This window comes from Artibeus jamaicensis, unplaced genomic scaffold (assembly GCF_021234435.1).
Source record: "Artibeus jamaicensis isolate MK-2021 breed Jamaican fruit bat unplaced genomic scaffold, CSHL_Jam_final contig_519, whole genome shotgun sequence".
NCBI lineage: Eukaryota > Metazoa > Chordata > Mammalia > Chiroptera > Phyllostomidae > Artibeus > Artibeus jamaicensis.
In genome coordinates this window covers 53,578,049-53,596,065 of record NW_026521871.1, presented here as the reverse complement: position 1 = coordinate 53,596,065, position 18,017 = coordinate 53,578,049, and the positions used below count along the sequence as shown (strand labels likewise).

Here is an 18,017-nt window from a genome sequence, read left to right as displayed (position 1 = left end):
TTCCAGACAAACCCTGTATTCTGTGTCTGTACATACCTGTTTGTTACAGGCATGGGAGGGGACGTTGGAGGAGGGAAGGGATGGATTCCAGTTTTGAAGGTCAGCAGCAGAGTGGGCCTGTTTAGAAACTGATAGTTGAGCTGGCACTTCTGAGCGTGAGCGGCAGCCTGCACAGGGCCTCTGAAACAGGGGGAGACTGAAGCATGGGAGCTGAGGAGGAGGCGGGTGGGCCCCAGCAGAGACGGAGGAGGTGGAAGCACTGAGTCCGAGGTGATGGTGGCCAAATCCCAGAGGTTCCCGTGAGCCGAGCCGAGGCCTTCAGTTTCCTCAGATTCGAATGAGTGATCACGGGCCTGGTGCGTGCACTGGGTAGAAATGCGGACTGAGTGCAGAGGGCTGGCCTGGTCTCCCCTGCTCTTCAGCAGGGGTCAGTCACCTGCCGTGTTGTGGAGGGTAAGTCACACGGGTGGCGTGGTGAGGGGCTGTTGTAACCATGTGCTCTTCCAGGTACTGCAGCCCTGAGGGGAGAGAAGAGGTCAAGTTCTGGATAGATTTTAAAGTTATTGCTAACTGGTTATCGTCATACGTAGGATGTAGGGTTCGAAGAGTTTGTTGTGATTACTTGGGACAAACTCAGAAAGAAAGATAAGGATCCAAAAAGTGAGTTTCATTCTGCCGAGGGAGAATTGTGTTTAACTCTGTTTCTGCGTATTTGTAGTAGCTCCCCTCTGCTGCCTGTCATGTCACTAACTCTGTTGTCAGACACACACCGTTACGTCCTGGGCATTTCCGTCCGAGATGAGAGAAGCTGTACCCGGGAGTAGGTTTGGTTGGGAATCAAAGGACATGCACGGCTTCGGGGAGCAAGCACACCGCAGCGAGGACAGTGACCCGTCACAGCAGTGGTGCTGCTGCCCCTTGGGTCTCTGCCCCTGAAGCACACGTGGAAGCAGTGGGACAGTTTGTCTTGTCCCCACAGGTATGAGAAGGAGTAGGTCTGTCTCTTCAGGATTTGGTGGCTCTCAGTGGAGGTCTGGTCACTGACACCAAACATTTCAGCAGAAGGCGTGATTATTTACTTCTGTTCCGAGGCCAAGTCTGGAGGCCTCCAGCCTCAGCTGTTAGTTCCCTCTCAGCAGTGTGGATGGAATTTGTGGTCCCTAACATCTTTTACTCCTTTCAACCCGCCACCCTGCTTTATGCAGATGAAGTCAGGAGAAGAGCTTTGTGTGAACTTCAGCTGCACTTGCAGCTGTGTCTGTGTTTGGTGCCTCCGTGTAGAGAAGTGCTCTGTTGAGCTCAGTTCCGCTGGGGCTCCTAGTGTGGGAGTGAGTGGGGGCCGGAGGAGGGTTTGAATGCCATGGGCGGATGTGTCTTCGAGCAGGGCCACAGGCAGCTCTGTGTACAGCCAGTCCCGAGGGCCAGATTGCAGCCAGGAAAGAGTGAACAGATTCATTCACACCCGCTTTGGGGGAGTAATTTGTTCAGTTTGCCTGTTAGGACTTTATCCATAGTCCTAAGGAAATGGAAAGGGGAGAGAAGAAATGGAAATGTCTGCAGCATGTAACTCGGGCAGTCTTTAGCATTTTGGTTTTTGGTGACAAAAATAGTGCGTATGATCAAAACTTTTTTTCAAGTAATAAAGACATGAATAAATTACAAAGTCTCTCCTACCTTCAGTTTTATTCCTAGGAATAATTACTGTTTATAATCTACTATCTTCCTGAACATTTTCTGTGTGTATATGTTTATAGGTGGACACAATTTTTTTAGTATAACTGGGGTTGTGTTATAAATATTGTTGCAACTTGCTTTTTTCTTTTATTTCACTCAGTATATCTTAGAAATAATTGTACATCAAAAAATAATACTTTAATGACTGTTCTTATATACACATTCAGTTTTCTGGGATGGATTTTTAGATGTAGGATCACTGGGTCATTGGTTAATAAGCACATTTAAAATTTTCTCAGTACTGTAATGCTCTTCTGAAAAATTCCTGGTTCCCATTCTTTCTGATTGCCACAAAAGTGGATGCGACCTTCAGCTGGGTTCAGCAATGGTGAGGTGTCCACATGAGACCGGGATCTTTATTGCGCGACACCAGGGCGTGTCCATAACTCAGCTCTGCCGGCCCCAGAGCGGAGCTGGCCTTCCTGGAGCCAGCCGGTCGCTCTTATCTCCGGGGACCCGTTTGCCTCACATTGGAGCTTAAACTGGGTTCTCTTTGTGGCGGGGGGAGTATTTAATCACTCATTAATTTTAATTCTTGTAATTACTTTCTTTTAATTATCTTCTGTGTTTTGAAATGACAAAATAATCTCATTAAAAAAACAGTATAATTGGGGTTAGTTCATTTGTAGGCAAGAAAAATGAGTATTTTTCCTCAAGGTTAACCCAATCCAGGGGTGCTGCTACACGTCTTCTGGTATTGGGAGCTACCCTTGATACTAAGATGAGCTTCCGAAGAAAGGCGGGTTTGGCTTTTGCACAGTAATACAGGTAACACAGAGACTGGTGTCCCCTCGAAGACCCATGCTCCCCCCAGTAGCAGTGCGTCGTCTTCACGCAGCAGGCCTGACCCGAGTCCCACGGCTCTGGGTCTCACTCCCTCCTGGTAACTCACACCCACTCACAGAGTCGTTTCAGATCTCCTCCCTAAGGAGGCTCTCCGAAAGCCAGCCCACCAGCACCAGGACTGAGCCTTACCACCTCTGTCCTTCCTCCTCCTCCTCTTCCTCACCTGGTCGTGTGAGCTCATGCCACGCCCAGGGCCTGTCTCCCTGCACGCCACCTGTCCGTGCACGGTCCCTCGCTGCTACGCCCCCGGACCAGTAGTGCCTCCCCACGGTTGCCCGGCACTTCTCTGCCAGCAGCCCAGGTCCTCAGGCTGATTCCTGTGCATATCCCACCTGGTCTTACTCCTGAAGCCAGAGCGTTACTGGGTTGGCCAGAAAAGACTGTTTAGTTTTCTGTAAAATAAAAGACACATGTTTCATTTTCACCAGTAACTTTATTGGTTTGATTACGTTGAGTATGTCGGCTCTCTCCGCTATTGATTACTAGTGGGTAGAGGCCAGGGGTGCTGCTACACGTCTTCTAACACATAAGACAGCCCCCAGCAAAGAATTCTGTGGCCACAGGGTCAGCAGCACCAGGAAACTTCGCAAACCACTTTTCACACAGTCAGTCAGTCACTGCACCTTCTCCATACACTGTACAAATCTTTTTCTGCATTTCACTTGCATTTTTACCTTTCTTGAAATAATAAAGCAAGTCAAAATGTTGCATGCGTATCTCCCATCTTCAGTATTAAAATGGCTACACCGGAATTCACCAGTTTTGATAAGCTTTTTTAAATGCACGCTGATAGGACAGTTGTCACGATATAATGTTAACAAAATTGTTTCAAATGAAGTTAAAAGACATCTAAGTACTACTACAGCCATAGTACAGAAAAAAGATGACCATTTTGTCCAATCCAACGCATTTGCTTAATCTGTTAAGTCCCTTGTGGAATGGAGCTAACCAACAGAAACATAGCATGAGCCATATATGTAATTCTCAATGTAATTTTTTTTCATACTGAGCCTTTGAAATTCAGTGTGTTCTCTACACCACTGGCGCATCAGGTCCTCATTAGCCACAGTGCAGGTGCTTGGGGCCACTTGTGGGCAGGGCTGTGGCGGTGGGGCCGCGGCTCTAGGGAGCACCTCCCGGTGGCTCAGGTCTCGCTGTCAAACAGCGGGATGGGGCGTGAGTGTAAAGAAATAGATGTCAGTTCTCTTCAGAATCTTTATTCCACTTGCTTCCAGAAATCTGGATTTTTATTTCTCTTCTTTTTCATGTTGATACTCTTTTTAAGCCCTGAATTAATTTTGATAGCATTCCATTCTCTGAACTGTCAGACATATGGTTTCTGAATTTCTTGGCACATAAGATAATGTTTTTCTCTGTATTTTAATTTAGGTTTCAGAAAGATTATCTCGAATGTTGAAATGCTTGTATTCCTCAGGCCAAGGTGAATGCAAACTTTTATGTAGACTTCTAAAATACACTGTGAATTTGTCACCCAGTATAATTGAGGGTACTTGAAAACTGGGGTTTACAGAGGCACTACCAAAGTTCCGCAGAGAAAACGGATACCTTTGCAGCTAAGGTTACATCCACACATTCAGAAGATACTAGTCTGGTGTCACATTCTAAAATAGTCACCCAGAGGGTCCCATCTGGAAGAGGGCATCTGGGAAGGTTGAGATACTTGAAATACTAGCTCTGAGGGACTCCTACAAGGACAGAAGGGCTTGTTTCTCCTGGAGAAGATAAGAATGGGTATAGAAACTTCTTAAATACCTGAACACCTGTCATATAGAGAAAAATGCACATATCCTGATTGGACCCAGAGAACAACAGCCCAACTGAGTGAAGGTCATAAGGAAAGACAGACCTTATACTTGACTCAGAGACCATTGACCCCAATAACAGGCATCCAAAGGAAGATATGCTACTTAAGAAATAATGCTTTTTTTCTCGCTGTCCCTATTGCAGAAGGAGAGGTGGCTGTGTTACTGTGGAGAGGAATAGGGAATTGGGGGGTCAGGTGATGGCCTGGGTGTCACGCATTCCTTAGTTGGAGCCTCTCCTGGTATCATTTCTCTTCCCCTTGCTTTTCTTAACAGTTGGAGCAACAGAGGCAGCAGCTGCTTACTGAACGCCAGAACTTCCACATGGAGCAGCTGAAGTACGCGGAACTGCGAGCCCGCCAGCAAATGGAGCAGCAGCATGGGCAGAACCCTCCGCAGGGGCACCAGCACTCGGGAGCACCTGGCCTAGCGCCACTGGGGGCCACAGGGCACCCGGGCATGATGCCTCACCAGCAGCCGCCGCCCTACCCTCTGGTGCAGCACCAGATGCCGCCGCCCCAGCCAGGTGAGAGGGGGCACGCTGCTGGTGACATCTGAATAGAGCTATTCAGGATGTCTGTTGTCATCCAGGAAGCTGGAAACAAGCAAGAGCTGGTCTTGTAGCTGGTGCTCTTAAGACCACACTCAGACCCCCCATACGACATTTTCAGTGAAGTGCTCGCAATGCCGTCCATCTTGGAGACAGTCACGTGCCCTGCCAGCCACACTCAGGCAGGCGTTCCCTCCGCCAGACCCTGGGTGTCCCCGAGTGCTTTAAAGATGCAGCCTTAGACTGACTGTGCTTTTTTTTTTTTTTTTTTTAAATTTAAAACACATCTTTAAAGTAGATACACAAAGAATAGGACAGTGAACTCTATGCCCCAGCTTCCATAGTCATCCCCTTTCCACCATTTCTGACTTCGTTATGGAACCGTTCAAGTAAGAAGTGGAGAGAATGGTGTGATGGTCCCCCAGCACCTGGTGCTCGGCTGCGAGATTATCGATGTTTTGTGTGTTTTGCTTTGGGGTGAGAGAGAGAGACTCCAAAATGTACCTCTGACCAGTGGAAATCTTGTTCTTTAACGTAATGTTCTATCATCACACCCAAAGAAAGTAACCCAAGTTCCTAACATCATTGGTTAGATGTCTTTGAATGCGCCACATGATTGAATCAGTATTCAAACACGGTCCAGTGTTGCATTTGCTGATAGCTCCCTTAACTCTATTTTAATGTGTTAACAATTTCCCTTCCTTTTCTTTTTTATTTTTATAATGTCATTCATGATGGAAGAAACCAGGGTTTACACCTGTCGCTGTGCCCAGTTGTGTACTCAAGATGCACAGTGTCATTGCACCTGCCCTCCCTTCACCCTCCCACATGGCTCCCAGGCACCAGGGGTTTGCTCTGGATATTTTAGCAGGTTCGGGTTCACTTTGTGGGGGCTGGCACTTCTACACCGTCAGTGACTCTGTGAGTGACGTTAATAGTCAGCGGTGGTTTCGGTGCTGCTGGGCTGACCCGTCCATTACCGAGTTCCCCTCATGTGTCACCCACGGTTTCACCTGCCGTAGAGAGCACTCTCTGTACCCAGGTTTCTACCTGCCATTGCAGCACCGTGAGATGTCTACCTGTATTGCCCGTTCTTCACTCAGTCACTTGCATTTCTTAGTAATTCTTTTATTTAAATTTAAAAAAAAAGCCTTTCTCCCTTAAACATTTACTTCTCCTGGAAATCAGTCCTTACAGGAAAGTCTGGGCAAGTGCATCACTCTTTGCCTTTACTTATCAGTTATATGAATAAAGAGTTATTCCCACCCTACCACCCCCTTCAAAGATGACCAGTAGGGGTTTTTTTTCTGTTGTGTGTGCGTTTTTAGTATTTCCGTATGTTTCTGTATGTTTCACATGTTTCGGCTCATTATAGGTGTTACTCTTCTCAGTGCTCGAATCGTCCTGTCTTTAGCTCGTGGGAGCCCTTTTAGGGCGACTGTTCTTCCTGACACTTGACCACCTTGAAAGCTGAACGCACACTGCTTTTAAACTGAACAAGCAACATGATTAAAACTAAAATGTACTTTTAATCCCACCTTTTCTATTATCCCACCATTGTTTTCCCTTGAAGGGCAGTGTCACTTGTGGCGTTGCTCCAGTAACCATCATCCTGTGAGACTTTTGTCATGACCCTGCAGCGATGTGCTGCGGTTGTGCTCCCTGGGGTGGGATGCAGACTCTGGGCCAGGCGTGCAGAGGTGCGCCAAGGCGAAGAGACACAGACCCTTGCCAGCGAGAGAAGGGCCTGACCTGACCAGTGTCAGATGGCCTGACCCCCTCAAGTAGCAGATGCTCTGAGACTTCTTGTGGAAATATTCGGCCATGTTTGCCTGAGGAAGCCACAGTGGCAAAAACTGTGATCTGACAACTTGTATTATCAACATGAATCTTTTAAAAAATAATTTATTTGTTTGTTTATTTTTAGAGAGCGGGGAAGGGAGGGAGAAGGAAAGGGAGAGGAAACATCCATCAGTTGCCTCTCACATGCCCCCAAATGGAGGCCTGGCTTGCAACCCAGGCATGTGCCCTGAGCAGGAATCAGACCAACGACCTTTCAGTTCACAGGCTGATGCTCAATCCACTGAGCCACACCAGCCAGGGCTCAACATGAATCTTTAATTCATAATTCCAGATATGTTTTAGATGCTCATTTTTGTTGGCTATACTTAAAGGTGAGGCTGGGTTTACTGTGCTTGGGAAGCATTCGGTCTCTCTCTCTCTCTCTCTCTCACACACACACAAACACACACACAACCACAACTGTTAAGTTGCAGTTGTGGCATTTACTAACCATCATTAGACTTGCCACTTGGTCTGAGTGGTGTCTGTGGACGCAGAGTTGGTGGTCAGCCAGGCCCACCATACACCGTGTTCTCTTCCTCAGCCCTTCTCTTGTCTGTTTGAGTGGATATTAATTTCTCTGTATGAAATCTTACTTTCTTCAAAGTTAAGCTATCAAAAGATACGAATTCCCAACAGAGTAATGATGGTAGAGTGACTTTTTAAAAACAGTATTTATTTTAGAAGTTTGCTTCCTAAAAGTATTGGGGTAGATATTTAGGATGAAGTTCAGTGTAGCTACTTGGTATTTGGTGCCAGAGGGTGTTGGACCACCACTGTCGGCAGTCACAGTTCACAGAGAACTTCTAAGGAGCTCCAGCATCTGCGATTAGCTTGTGATGGGTGGACAGAGAGATGCTCTGCCCTTTCCCCTAAGTTACATCCTGGCCCACCCACGCATTCTCGTCCTCACGTCATAGTTGAGGAGCTGAGGCATCGTGCGCCTTGCTGCATGGTGGAGCCAGGGTTCGTCCATCCGAGGCTCCGTCTGACCCCGAAGTGATGTCCCAATGCTGCCCCCCTGCCGCAGGACTGACAGGCTCAGGTACAGCTGTTCTCTTAGTAAGGCAATGCAAAAAAGGTAGAGTTCATAAAAGTAGGTCATTTCTCTCTTTTTCCTTTCGCACTGAAATTAGCTTAAGTGACTATGTAAAAGGTCATCGCATGCATGAAACCATTTTTTTTTTAATCTGAGGAAATATTTGTGGAATCGTTTTTATTGAATTAGAGTGTACATATGGAAAACTACGCAAATCAGCCCTGGCTGGTGTGGCTCAGTGGATTGAGTGCCAGCCTGCGAACCAAAGGGTCGCCCATTCGATTCCCAGTCAGAGCACATGCCTGGGTTGTGTGTGGGCCGGGCCCCCAGTAGGGGCTCATGCGAGGCAACCACACATAGGTGTTTCTCTTCCTCCCTTCCCCTCTCTCTAAGTAAAACGTTATAAAGAAAGAAAAGAAAAGAGAACTGTACAAATCATAAATGATTTAGGGTGATGAGCTTTAACAAAGAGACTCTGCCTGTGTAGCCGATGCCCGGAAGCCCCATCACACCCCCTCCTGAGGGTAGCTAACACCTGTCCCGTTTTCTGACAACACACACTCACGGGGCTGGGCTGGCTGGGATGTTCTCTGGGTGCAGCGAGCCAGAGAGTCTGTGTCGGACTTCTGCACTGCACGCGGTGTGCGTGGCGTGTGTTTGCATTGTTGTGAGTGGTCGTCTCGTCTGTGGGCCCCACTGCAGTTCACCCGTCCCTCATCCCGTTGGTGGTTTCCGTGGTCTGAAGAGTACGTGCACGTGTGGAAGGCCTCAGAGGCCTTCAGGCCAGAAGTAAGGTGACTGTGTGATTGAGTCCAAAGGAGACGACCAGAGTCCGCGTGTAAGTGCACTGCAGGCTCTGCCCTCCCTGGGCCTTTGCAGCTGAAGGTGCGCCCCCCACAGCTCTCATGCCCCGGGGGTGCCAGAGCCTGTGGCATCAGGGGGGCCTTGGTCTGTCTCCCCGTGTGAAAGCAGAGGGAGAAGGACACACCAGTTCAGGTCTCTCTGGTTTCCTTACTGTTGATTTATAAGAATTGTTAGAAATGTTAAAAATTAGAATAGGAATTGATCTGATTTGATGAAAACTCAGACACGGATAGAGGTGATGTTTTACTGATAAAACTAGAGCATTTTGCCCTGGCTGGTGTAGCTCAGTGGATTGAGCCTGGGCCTGCAAACCAAAGGATCACAGTTCAATTCCCAGTCAGGGCACATGCCTGGGTTGCAGGCCAGTTCCCAGCAGGGGACGCACGAGAGGCAGCCATACATTGATGTTTCTCTTCTTCTCTCCTTCCCTTCCCCTCTAAAGATAAATAAAATAAAAATTTTTTTTAAAAACTAGAACATTTTGCATCAATTATTAAAATATTAGTTCAAGGAAGTTTTTAAAAATTTCTATTGATTTTCGAGAGAGAAGGGAAGAGGGGAGCGGAGAAGTGTTGATTTGTTCCACTTATTTATACGTTGATTGGTTGATGCCTGTATGTGCCCTGACCAGGCATCAAACCCACAACCTTGGCGTGTTGGGATGATGCTCTAACCAGTTGAGCTATCCAGCCAGGGAAGTTCAAGGGTATTTACCCAAGGCATTAGGCACTTGGCTTTTTAAGCCCGCAGGGTGGACCCACTTCCACAGCCCTAGCCGTGGGAAAGAGTGCTCACGGGAAGGGGGAGCCAGTCCTCGCAGCACCCCAGCCCACACTGAAAGCAGGAAGGAATAGCTCATCCCCTCGGCCAAGGTTTTCTTATCTGTGGCGCCTCCAGTCCTGCCTGCATTGAGGGGTAACGGGGCAGCCGAGCCGCTTTCCGGAGTAGCAGGTTGCGCTCACAAAGAGAGCAGTGAGGGCTTGGTCGTCCACAAAGAGCGCCTGTGGCAGCCGTGCCGGAAGCCGCTGGGGAGCATCGGTCTCGGAGGAGCTCGGGCTTCCCCTCACTTGGCCTGGATCAGGTTGCTTCCGCTCTGCGGGGGACTCAGCCAAGGGAACGCGAGGTGGGAGGTTAGAAATTCACAGTTCCCTTTCCTCCTCTCCGGGTTTCCTGTTCTCCCACCTGCCTCTGCCATCCTAACAGTAAAATTAAATCCTTAAATAATCTTCCATTAGGCATGATGGGTGTAACACGTTAGTAAAAGAGCTAATAAACCTGAGAGAGTATGAGGGATTTTTCCACTAGTCTGCACCTAAATTTAGCAACCCTTTCCATTTTTTAGGCTTCAGATGCCTGCTGTTTTTAAAAAAATGGGGGAAAAAGCTTGTATGTAGGTCAGACTCCCACCACTTAGGCTCCGATGGTGCTGTTGTGAGAATCCATGGCTCTCCCATGCCCTCTCTCTCACCTCTCCACCGGGGAAGGAAATACCTGGGTTTTGTAAAGTGGAAAACATATACAGAAGCACTTTGCTTGTAATTTTACTTACTGATTTTAGAGAGAGAAAGAAACACCTGTTTGTTGTCCCGCCTCCTTACGCACTCATCGGTTGCTTCTGGTGTGCGCCCTGGCCGGAGATTGACCCTGCGATTTTGGCGTATCGGGATGACACTGACCAACTAAGCTACCAGGCCAGGGCTGTAAACGCTTTTTATTTTGTTTGGTTATGGCCTGCTCCTGTGCATTTCAGGCTCATGAGGGCCAGGCTGCTTCATGTTTAGTAAGAACTAATAGAAATGCTCAGACATTGTCATCCACTTAAAAATGGTGAGACCTATATCGGACCAGCAGAGCCACAAGGATGGTTAGATTTCGAAAGGATAGGAGTTGCTGTACAAGAAATTGATCTGTAGTTTCCCCCTATTGTCTTAAGTACTGTCCCGAGTCAAATTTGAGCCTTAGAAATCTGCTTTTCCGAGGAACGATCCCCCTCTCAGGCAGGCTGGCTTGAATGAGAGAATGAGCCTCGGGGTCAGACACACTTGGGTTTGCATCTCAGCTTAGTCTTAGTTCCTGTGACTTGGGCCAGGTGACAGACCCCTTGTCACTGAGTTCTTGATCTTGAAGCTGGGCTTGTCTTCCTACCAACCTGGAGGATTCAGTGAGGTGACTGCCACTGCCTGGCAAGCGCAGGCCCAGGCTCAAGCGAGACAGCCTCCTCCCCTCCCCGTCGGCTCTCTGAGCACAGTGCCCGAGGCACACCGGCGCTGAGGCCGCGGGACCTCTGGGCGGCACGGGACATCATTCCCTCTTGTTGCCCCGTGCTTCCCTGAGACGTGTCTCTCCACACACGGCCCCACCAGCAGGACTTCTCTGTGCTCCTTCCGTTTGCTGCCACCTCTCCCAAGGAGCCATTGTTGCTCATGCCCTGAGCACGCGTGTCCCAGTGACATTGCTGCCCTGCTCGTGGCCAGAAGATAGGAAAATGGTGTTGTTCAGAAGGCTCTGGACTCACCAGCAAGAGACAGGAGGGGTTTTTTTAGTTGTTGGGCTGACAGCCTTGGGAAACCCTAAGCTGACCTACCCCAGGTCTAAATGTCTACGCTGAGTCTCATACAGTTGACCTTACATAGATAGTAAAGTCCTTAGATTTTAACACAAGAAAAAGCTGCAGCGATTCTTTCTCCTCATTCTGCAGAGTGTAGCTGTCCTTACATGAAAGGGCTATACCCTTGGTGTGTGCCTACTGAACTACCCTCTTTTGTCTATAGCTCTTTAAAACTAAGCCCAGCACCCTGGTTGGTGTGGCTCAGTGGATTGAGTGTGGGCTGCGAACCAAAGGGTCACTGGTTGATTCCTAGTCAGGGCACATACCTGGGTTGCAGTTCGGGTCCCTAGTAGGGGCCATGTGAGAGACAACGACACATTGATTTTTCTCTGCCTCTCTTTCTCCCTTTCCCTCTTTCTAAATAAATTTAAAATTTTTTAAAGATTTTACTTATTTATCTTTAGAGGGGAAGGGAAGGAGAGAGGGAGAGAAATATCAATGTGTGGTTCCCTCTCATGCGTCCCCTGCTGAGAATTGGCCTGCAATCCAGGCATGTGCCCTGACTGGGAATCAACCAGCGACCCTTTGGTTCGCAGGCCCAGGCTCAATCCACTGAGCTACGCCAGCCAGGGCTAAATAAAGTCTTTAAAAACAAAACAAAAAAACAGTCCAGCAGCCAAACCACTGAGCTCAAAGACTAACAAACATCCACCATCGTACTGGAGTAGGATTAGCAAACTTGAACCTGTAGGCCAGACTGGCCCAGCTCCTGTTTTTGTATGGGCCATGGCTAACGTTTTATACAGACAAAGTAGCTGAGGAAAACTCAAAAGGGAAGGAATAGTGGTGTCACATGAAAGTTGCGTGAGTTCGGAGTCCATAAATAAAGGCGTGTGGGGACACAGCATCTCTGCCTGCTTCAAGCTGCAAAGGCAAAGAACGGTGAGCAGCAGTGACAGCGACTGCATGGCCTACAGAGTCTGAATATTCATTGTCTGGCTTGTTACAGAAAACGTTTGCTGAAATGCTGAGGGCTCAGTGCGAAGCTGAGTGCAGAAGGTATTTTACTGTTCCTGCGTCTAGCGTCTCCTGTCATTAATTCCAAAACCATAGGAGGAGATGAAGAAGTTGTCTTGTACACTCTCTCCATCTCCCACCCCACCCCTTTGGTTCTCCAGGGCTGAGGGGCCTTCGTGGTGGGGGACAGGGAGAGATTTCTTTTGTGACCAGGACCTGGGGATTGCGGTCAGAATCCCTTTTGAATGGTGATTTCACAGTAGTGACCAGAACCCTTTGGGGTGCACCTCCCCTTGAAGCGTGTGGGTGAAGCTCGGTCTTGACTTTGGCTGTGCTCCACGGGTGGGGCACCGACTTGCCAATAGCACCCTCCCTCCATCCCCTGTGGTCTCTGCGTGGCACTCGGGATCCTCGGGAAGGTACTCGAGAATTCACTCTTCGTCCAAACTGACCTGAGCGACTGCTTTTTTTTAGGATGCTTTTTTTTGGAATCACATCTTACAGCTACCTGCCAGGATTTAGGGTAGTCATTCACTCCACTAACCTGCTCCATTATCCTTCCCACCCCCCAGAAAAAATTCTTTACGTGGGCATAGAGGTTATTGAAGAAGACACAGCTGTGTTGGCGTTTCAGGTCTTTTGGAGAGCTAGGTTTTCGTTTACACTTAACAGTCCTGGGTGGTGGTTGACCCCTTTCTCCCCAGCACACTTACCTTAGGCCTTTAAATCTCCCTCTACAGGTCAGATGCCAGGTCCGGGTTCCATGATGCCAGGGCAGCCCATGCCAGGCCGCATGATTCCCACCGTTACAGCCAACATCCACCCCCCCGGGGGTGGCCCTCCCCCTCCTGGTATGCCGCCAATGCCGGGAAACATCTTGGGACCCCGGGTAACCCTCACGGCACCTAACGGCATGTGTAAGTAGCATGTGGGGGGATGCGTTGCCCAGGGAACGGTCTCTCCGGAAAGGCTGTGGACAGGGGAGGGGGGAGGCTTCGTCTCTGGTTCGGCAGGTCCCCAGACCAGTGCAGCCTGTGGCAGTGGGTTCCAGAATGTCAGTTTTTGGCTGTGCTCTTCAGCACCCCCGATGGGCTCAGATTTCTCCCTGTCGCTTGGATGATGAGTACACAGTCCCTCCAGCAGTCGGGCTCATGCACTGTGGCCTCCCCGGCGTGCGCTTGTGAGCCCCAGCTCTGGGGAGGCTGAAAGGACACTCCTCGCCACTCCTGCCTGTTTGAGCCTGTCCGGTTTGAGTCACAGTAAACTACTGAGCTGCTGGTGGTTATTTTTTCTGTAGGAGCTTTTTATCAATACAGGGTTCAAAAGTAGTGGGTAAGAAGGAAAGAACAGGAAATCAGTGTAAGACAGGAATAACGAAGTGGTTTCTTGTAGCCACTCTGACACATTGGTGGGGGCTGCTTAGACCAAGGAAGGAGTTTTCAGCGGCTGTGTTGTGAAGGGTGTGAGGACCCAGTGGGCTCAGTGGAGAAGGCACAGGTGCTGCCGAACAGTCGGTCTGACAGTGTGTGGGCAGCCAGGCCATTTCTCCCAGTGAGCCCTTGCTCTGCTCCAATCTTGGCCTCCAGACAGTTGCTTCAAGGCTCTGCCTTGTTTTTTGAGAAGTTAATGGATGTGCCGAGGAGCTAGCTCCCATTTACAGCAGAGGGAGCCAGGATGCAAGAGAATCCGGCCTCCCAGAGCTGCAGTGGGAAAATGCGAAGTGCACAGCTGGATGGTAGCATAGGGTTTCCTGTAAGGCCACGAGGCCCTGCAGACCGTCCCAGGGCCGGGAGGCAGGCTGCGTGGGTGGGTAGAGTCGAGGCTCTGCCCGTCCTGTCGAGACCCCTAGGAGCTGAGACACGCTGGGTGCACAGAAGAAAGACGGCGGTTTTGCTGGGTGTGTGTGTAGGGTCACGGTAATAGAAGAAAGTGTGATCTGTTTGGAGTCGGTGGTTAGAGGCTGCAGGTTAGCAGGCACCCTCTTTCCTTGGCAAGAACGTGCTGCCACCTTCCAGGCAACACACCAATATGCCAGCCTGCCAAGAGAGTTGGCCAGTTTGCCATCCCTGTCGCAGAAATGATGTCATTGCTCTCTGCCACTGTCATATCCTTTGTGATCCCAATGGGCTCTCAGTGGAGCACCTTGAGAATAGGGGGACGGGTTGTAAGTCCCCCTTGCCCTCTTTCTTCCTTCCAGAAATGAGGGTTTCGGGGCTTCTGAGCTGCCAACTTGGCTCTCGGGTGGCGGTCAGGCTCCATGGGCGAGGGCTTCCCTCCTCGGGCCTTAGTGTTCTCCACTGAAAGGCCGCACAGGGGCTCGGAGCAGTGGGCTTTAAATGCCTTGCAGAGCCTTGGTGGTTGGATGGAAACCTCCTGCGGGGAGGGGTGGGCGAACTGACTCGTAAATAAGTGAGGCTTCACTTTAATTACTCGTTTCATGTGTTTTCATTTCTGGCAAAATTTTGAGGTTTAAAAAAAAACATTAAATGATCTCTAGGGCTCCTCTGTATGCTAAAGCAGCTGAAGTTGAAACAGGAAGGAGCCCTAGACACTCATACTAACATTCCCTTCAGGACCTGACCCAGTTTTGGCCAAAAATCCAAGAACTGCAGTTCAGGCACGGGGCAGTGCTGGCACGGGGCGGTGCTGCCCAGGGCTGGCCAGCCTGTCAGCAGCTGCCTTGAGGGGAAGTCCCCTGGCCTTGGCCAAGACAGATAAGCCATTTTGTGTCCAGCTAGTCTAAGCACAGTGAGAGAGAGAAGAGACACAGAACTTGCCCAGGAAAGAGCTTAACCGAAGAACTAAAACTGGAGAGCCTGTTAACGTACATAAAATGAAAAAGCAGTTAAGCTCTGAGAAGGTCTGGAGTAATTCATGGAAGAGGTGGGTCTTGGGGGGCGTAGATTCAAACACCTCCCACACCCCAGCCACACCTGGGTTGGGAGCAGCGGCAGAAGCAGGGGGACCTGGGAGTTCAGGTGGGCCCGGCCCGGCCCGCACCGACCACGGCTCAGCAACGCCTCCCTGGTTGCACTGGCTGCCTGCCGTGGAGAAGATGACTTTCTGTGTCCTTTTTCTTTTCCAAGCCCCTGTGTTTCCACAATGACAAGTGACTCTTGGATGTGTTTTCAGATCCCCCTCCGCCACAGCAGCAGCCGCCACCACCGGCAGATGGAGTCCCTCCACCTCCTACTTCAGGCCCACCTGCCTCCGCAGCGCCCTAGCCTGGAAGATGCTGGGGATGTCCACACCCGGCGCCACCAGCTGGGGTGGGGATGGCAAGACTCACGTTCCTCGGCTTCCTTGGGTTTCTTTCAGGGTTTTTCTTCTCGCATCCCCAAGCTCGTGTCCCGTCTCTCCCCACTCCTCTTGCCGCCCCTGCCCATGCTCTGACGCCCCTCGAGTTAGGTCCTCGGCCAGCGCTCGGGGGTGCCTTAGTGACAGTGTGCCCTGGTCATTCTCAAAATCAGCTGCGTCTTCCCTGTCCTGGTGTGGATATTCTATGTCTTTATCATTTTTGCTCTCCTGTAGTTTTTTACTTTGTCTTAGGCCTCTGTGGATGTTTTATAATCATATCCCCCCCCCCATCTTTTGGTTATTTTTGCTTTAAAGGAGAGCATCCGAAGTTAATAGGAACCAAAAAATGGTGATGGGCAGAAGGGATAGCCAGCGGGGACAAACCTTAAGGCATTATAAGTGACCTTATTCTGCTTATCTGAGCTAAGAATGGTGCTGATGGTGACGTTTCATGAAGCTTTTGCCACACGCAGATGCGCCTGAATCCACAGTCGTGGGGAAAGGGCCTGCGCTGATGGTTCTCCCTAGTGAGGACTGCACGGGCCTCCACCCTGCCTGGTGGAAGGTGCCCCGTCAGCACCCGGGTGGGGAGGGCAGCAGCATCGGCACAGACGCCTGCTCAGGCCCACAGGTCCTGGAGGTCTATGCAGACGGTTTGTCAGATTGGGGCTGGTGTTTGTGTCTGTCTGAAGGCAGCGTGGGCTCTGAGGACTGCTGTTTAGAGAGGCCTTCCTCAGTTCCCAGGACTAACCAGGAAGGTTGTAGGGGCCGAGGGCAGTGGCCAGCCAATGAATCTAGCCCACTATTTACTGCTTGTATGCATTCTTTTTTTCCCTCCCTTAAAAAAAAAAAACTTTAAAAAGAAAAAAAAAAGTAAGTAGATAGTGCTGAACATTTTAGCTCACGGAACTTGGTTCGGACGGCGGGGTGCAGGTACACTCACTACCTCTTGCAGCAGCCAGGGCACGTGGAATTCAGTGAAGCGGTACTTCTGGCTTGGGACGGGATCTGACAGGTGGGGCTGGACGGAGGCTTCATTCCTTCTCCCTTCCTGTCTGAGACCTCACATTCCGTCTATCACAAGGCTGCCAAGGAGCTGCTGGGTGTGTATTGAGGAGCTCCCTTGGCAGTCGGAGCATCATGCTTCAAGGGCCGGGGTTCGTGGGCCGAGAGAGCGGAATGCTATTCCAGAGGAAGAGCCACAGAAATGCCTTAATTTGAGCCCATTTCTAGCCCTGCTGATGAGTGACTTGAGAGCTCTGGGTTTTCTCCTCTGGTCCCTGTCACCTCCCCTCTGTCCTTCCGTGGGTGTGGAAAGGGCATTTCTGGTAGAGCTGAGCCCAGAGCACCCGACCTCGTCACTTCACAGCCTGCAGCGGCAGTTTCATGGAGAATGCCAAGTGAGACATCTTTGGAGTATCTTTTCTATATATTTTATAAAGCTTTACATGTGAAAGGGTCTAGGTCGGTGTTTGTAAAACACCTTAGAACTTTTTCCTTAATATCAGAAAGCAAAAAATAATAATAATAAAACCACAATTAAGATTTGCCTTTCAAACCCTCAGGTGTTGCCTCTACCCAGGTGGCCCTGGTCACCCTCGGAACACTGGAACCAAGGCGACCTTGTTCCTTTGCGCTTGTGTTCAGGACTCCGGGAGGAGAGATGAGCTTGCCCCTCCCGGAGTTTACTTCCAATGCGATGGCTCCAGAAAGACCCCCGTGCCTCTGACAGTGGCCAGGGCTGTTTCTGTTTCCTGCTGGTTTTTCCAAAAGGAAACTCATTCCAAATACTTAACCTTTTCCACTGGGGTCTTAGAAGGAAAATGAAATTCTGGTTCATACTGTGGTCCCTGTAACCTCAGGTTTTTAATGCGATCACTTTCAAATTTAAAAGGTCCAGGTGGAAATATTTTTGCTATGCTGGTAGTAATCCTACAGGATACCTGAATCGTTAGCCGTGTGTGTTTCCGTGTAAGTGGCGGCTTTCTCTTTTCATGTCTTGGGTCTGGTTTCATTCCTGTAACACAGCCACTCGATTTTGTGCGGGGGAATAATATGTGGTTTTTGTACAAACGTGTTTCTCACTGTGTTGTTATTTCGGAAAAATAAAGGGAGGGAGTTTGGGGAGCTTGGAGGAAATTGATCCTGGAGGCCTAACGTTCCTGTTTTTCAGCGAGTAAACGGAACGTCATTTCTGGATTCTAGTCCATTCTCTGCATTCCTAGGCCAGTTTCTTCACGTGTTCTGTGAAGAACCTGAATATTCAGCCCCATCTGGTCCTGGGCAGCAGTTACAGTTCAGTGACTTGGAGCTTCCTGGCTGACCGACCACCTTCCTGCTGCCTAAGGAACATACTGTTGACTGTCCCTCACCTGCTGTTTATTTCCACGGCCAAGGTGAAGAGAGATGTAGAGGTTCTTCAGAAAGGGTGGACAGTGCCCCAGCACCTCCCGGAGA

The 18,017-nt window shown here is 49.7% G+C and overlaps 1 protein-coding gene across 1 annotated transcript in view; it reads left to right on the top strand.

The window, feature by feature from the left end:
• The window catches only part of SMARCC1 (SWI/SNF related, matrix associated, actin dependent regulator of chromatin subfamily c member 1), a 109,180-nt gene extending 91,547 nt beyond the window's left edge, over positions 1 to 17,633 (top strand). The window contains exons 26-28 of the mRNA XM_037130408.2: positions 4,680 to 4,929; positions 13,004 to 13,180; positions 15,396 to 17,633. Of these exons, the coding sequence (XP_036986303.2) occupies positions 4,680 to 4,929; positions 13,004 to 13,180; positions 15,396 to 15,487 (519 nt within the window). The 3' untranslated portion in view covers positions 15,488 to 17,633. The remainder of the gene's footprint in view (positions 1 to 4,679; positions 4,930 to 13,003; positions 13,181 to 15,395) is intronic.
• Positions 17,634 to 18,017: the final 384 nt, after the last annotated feature.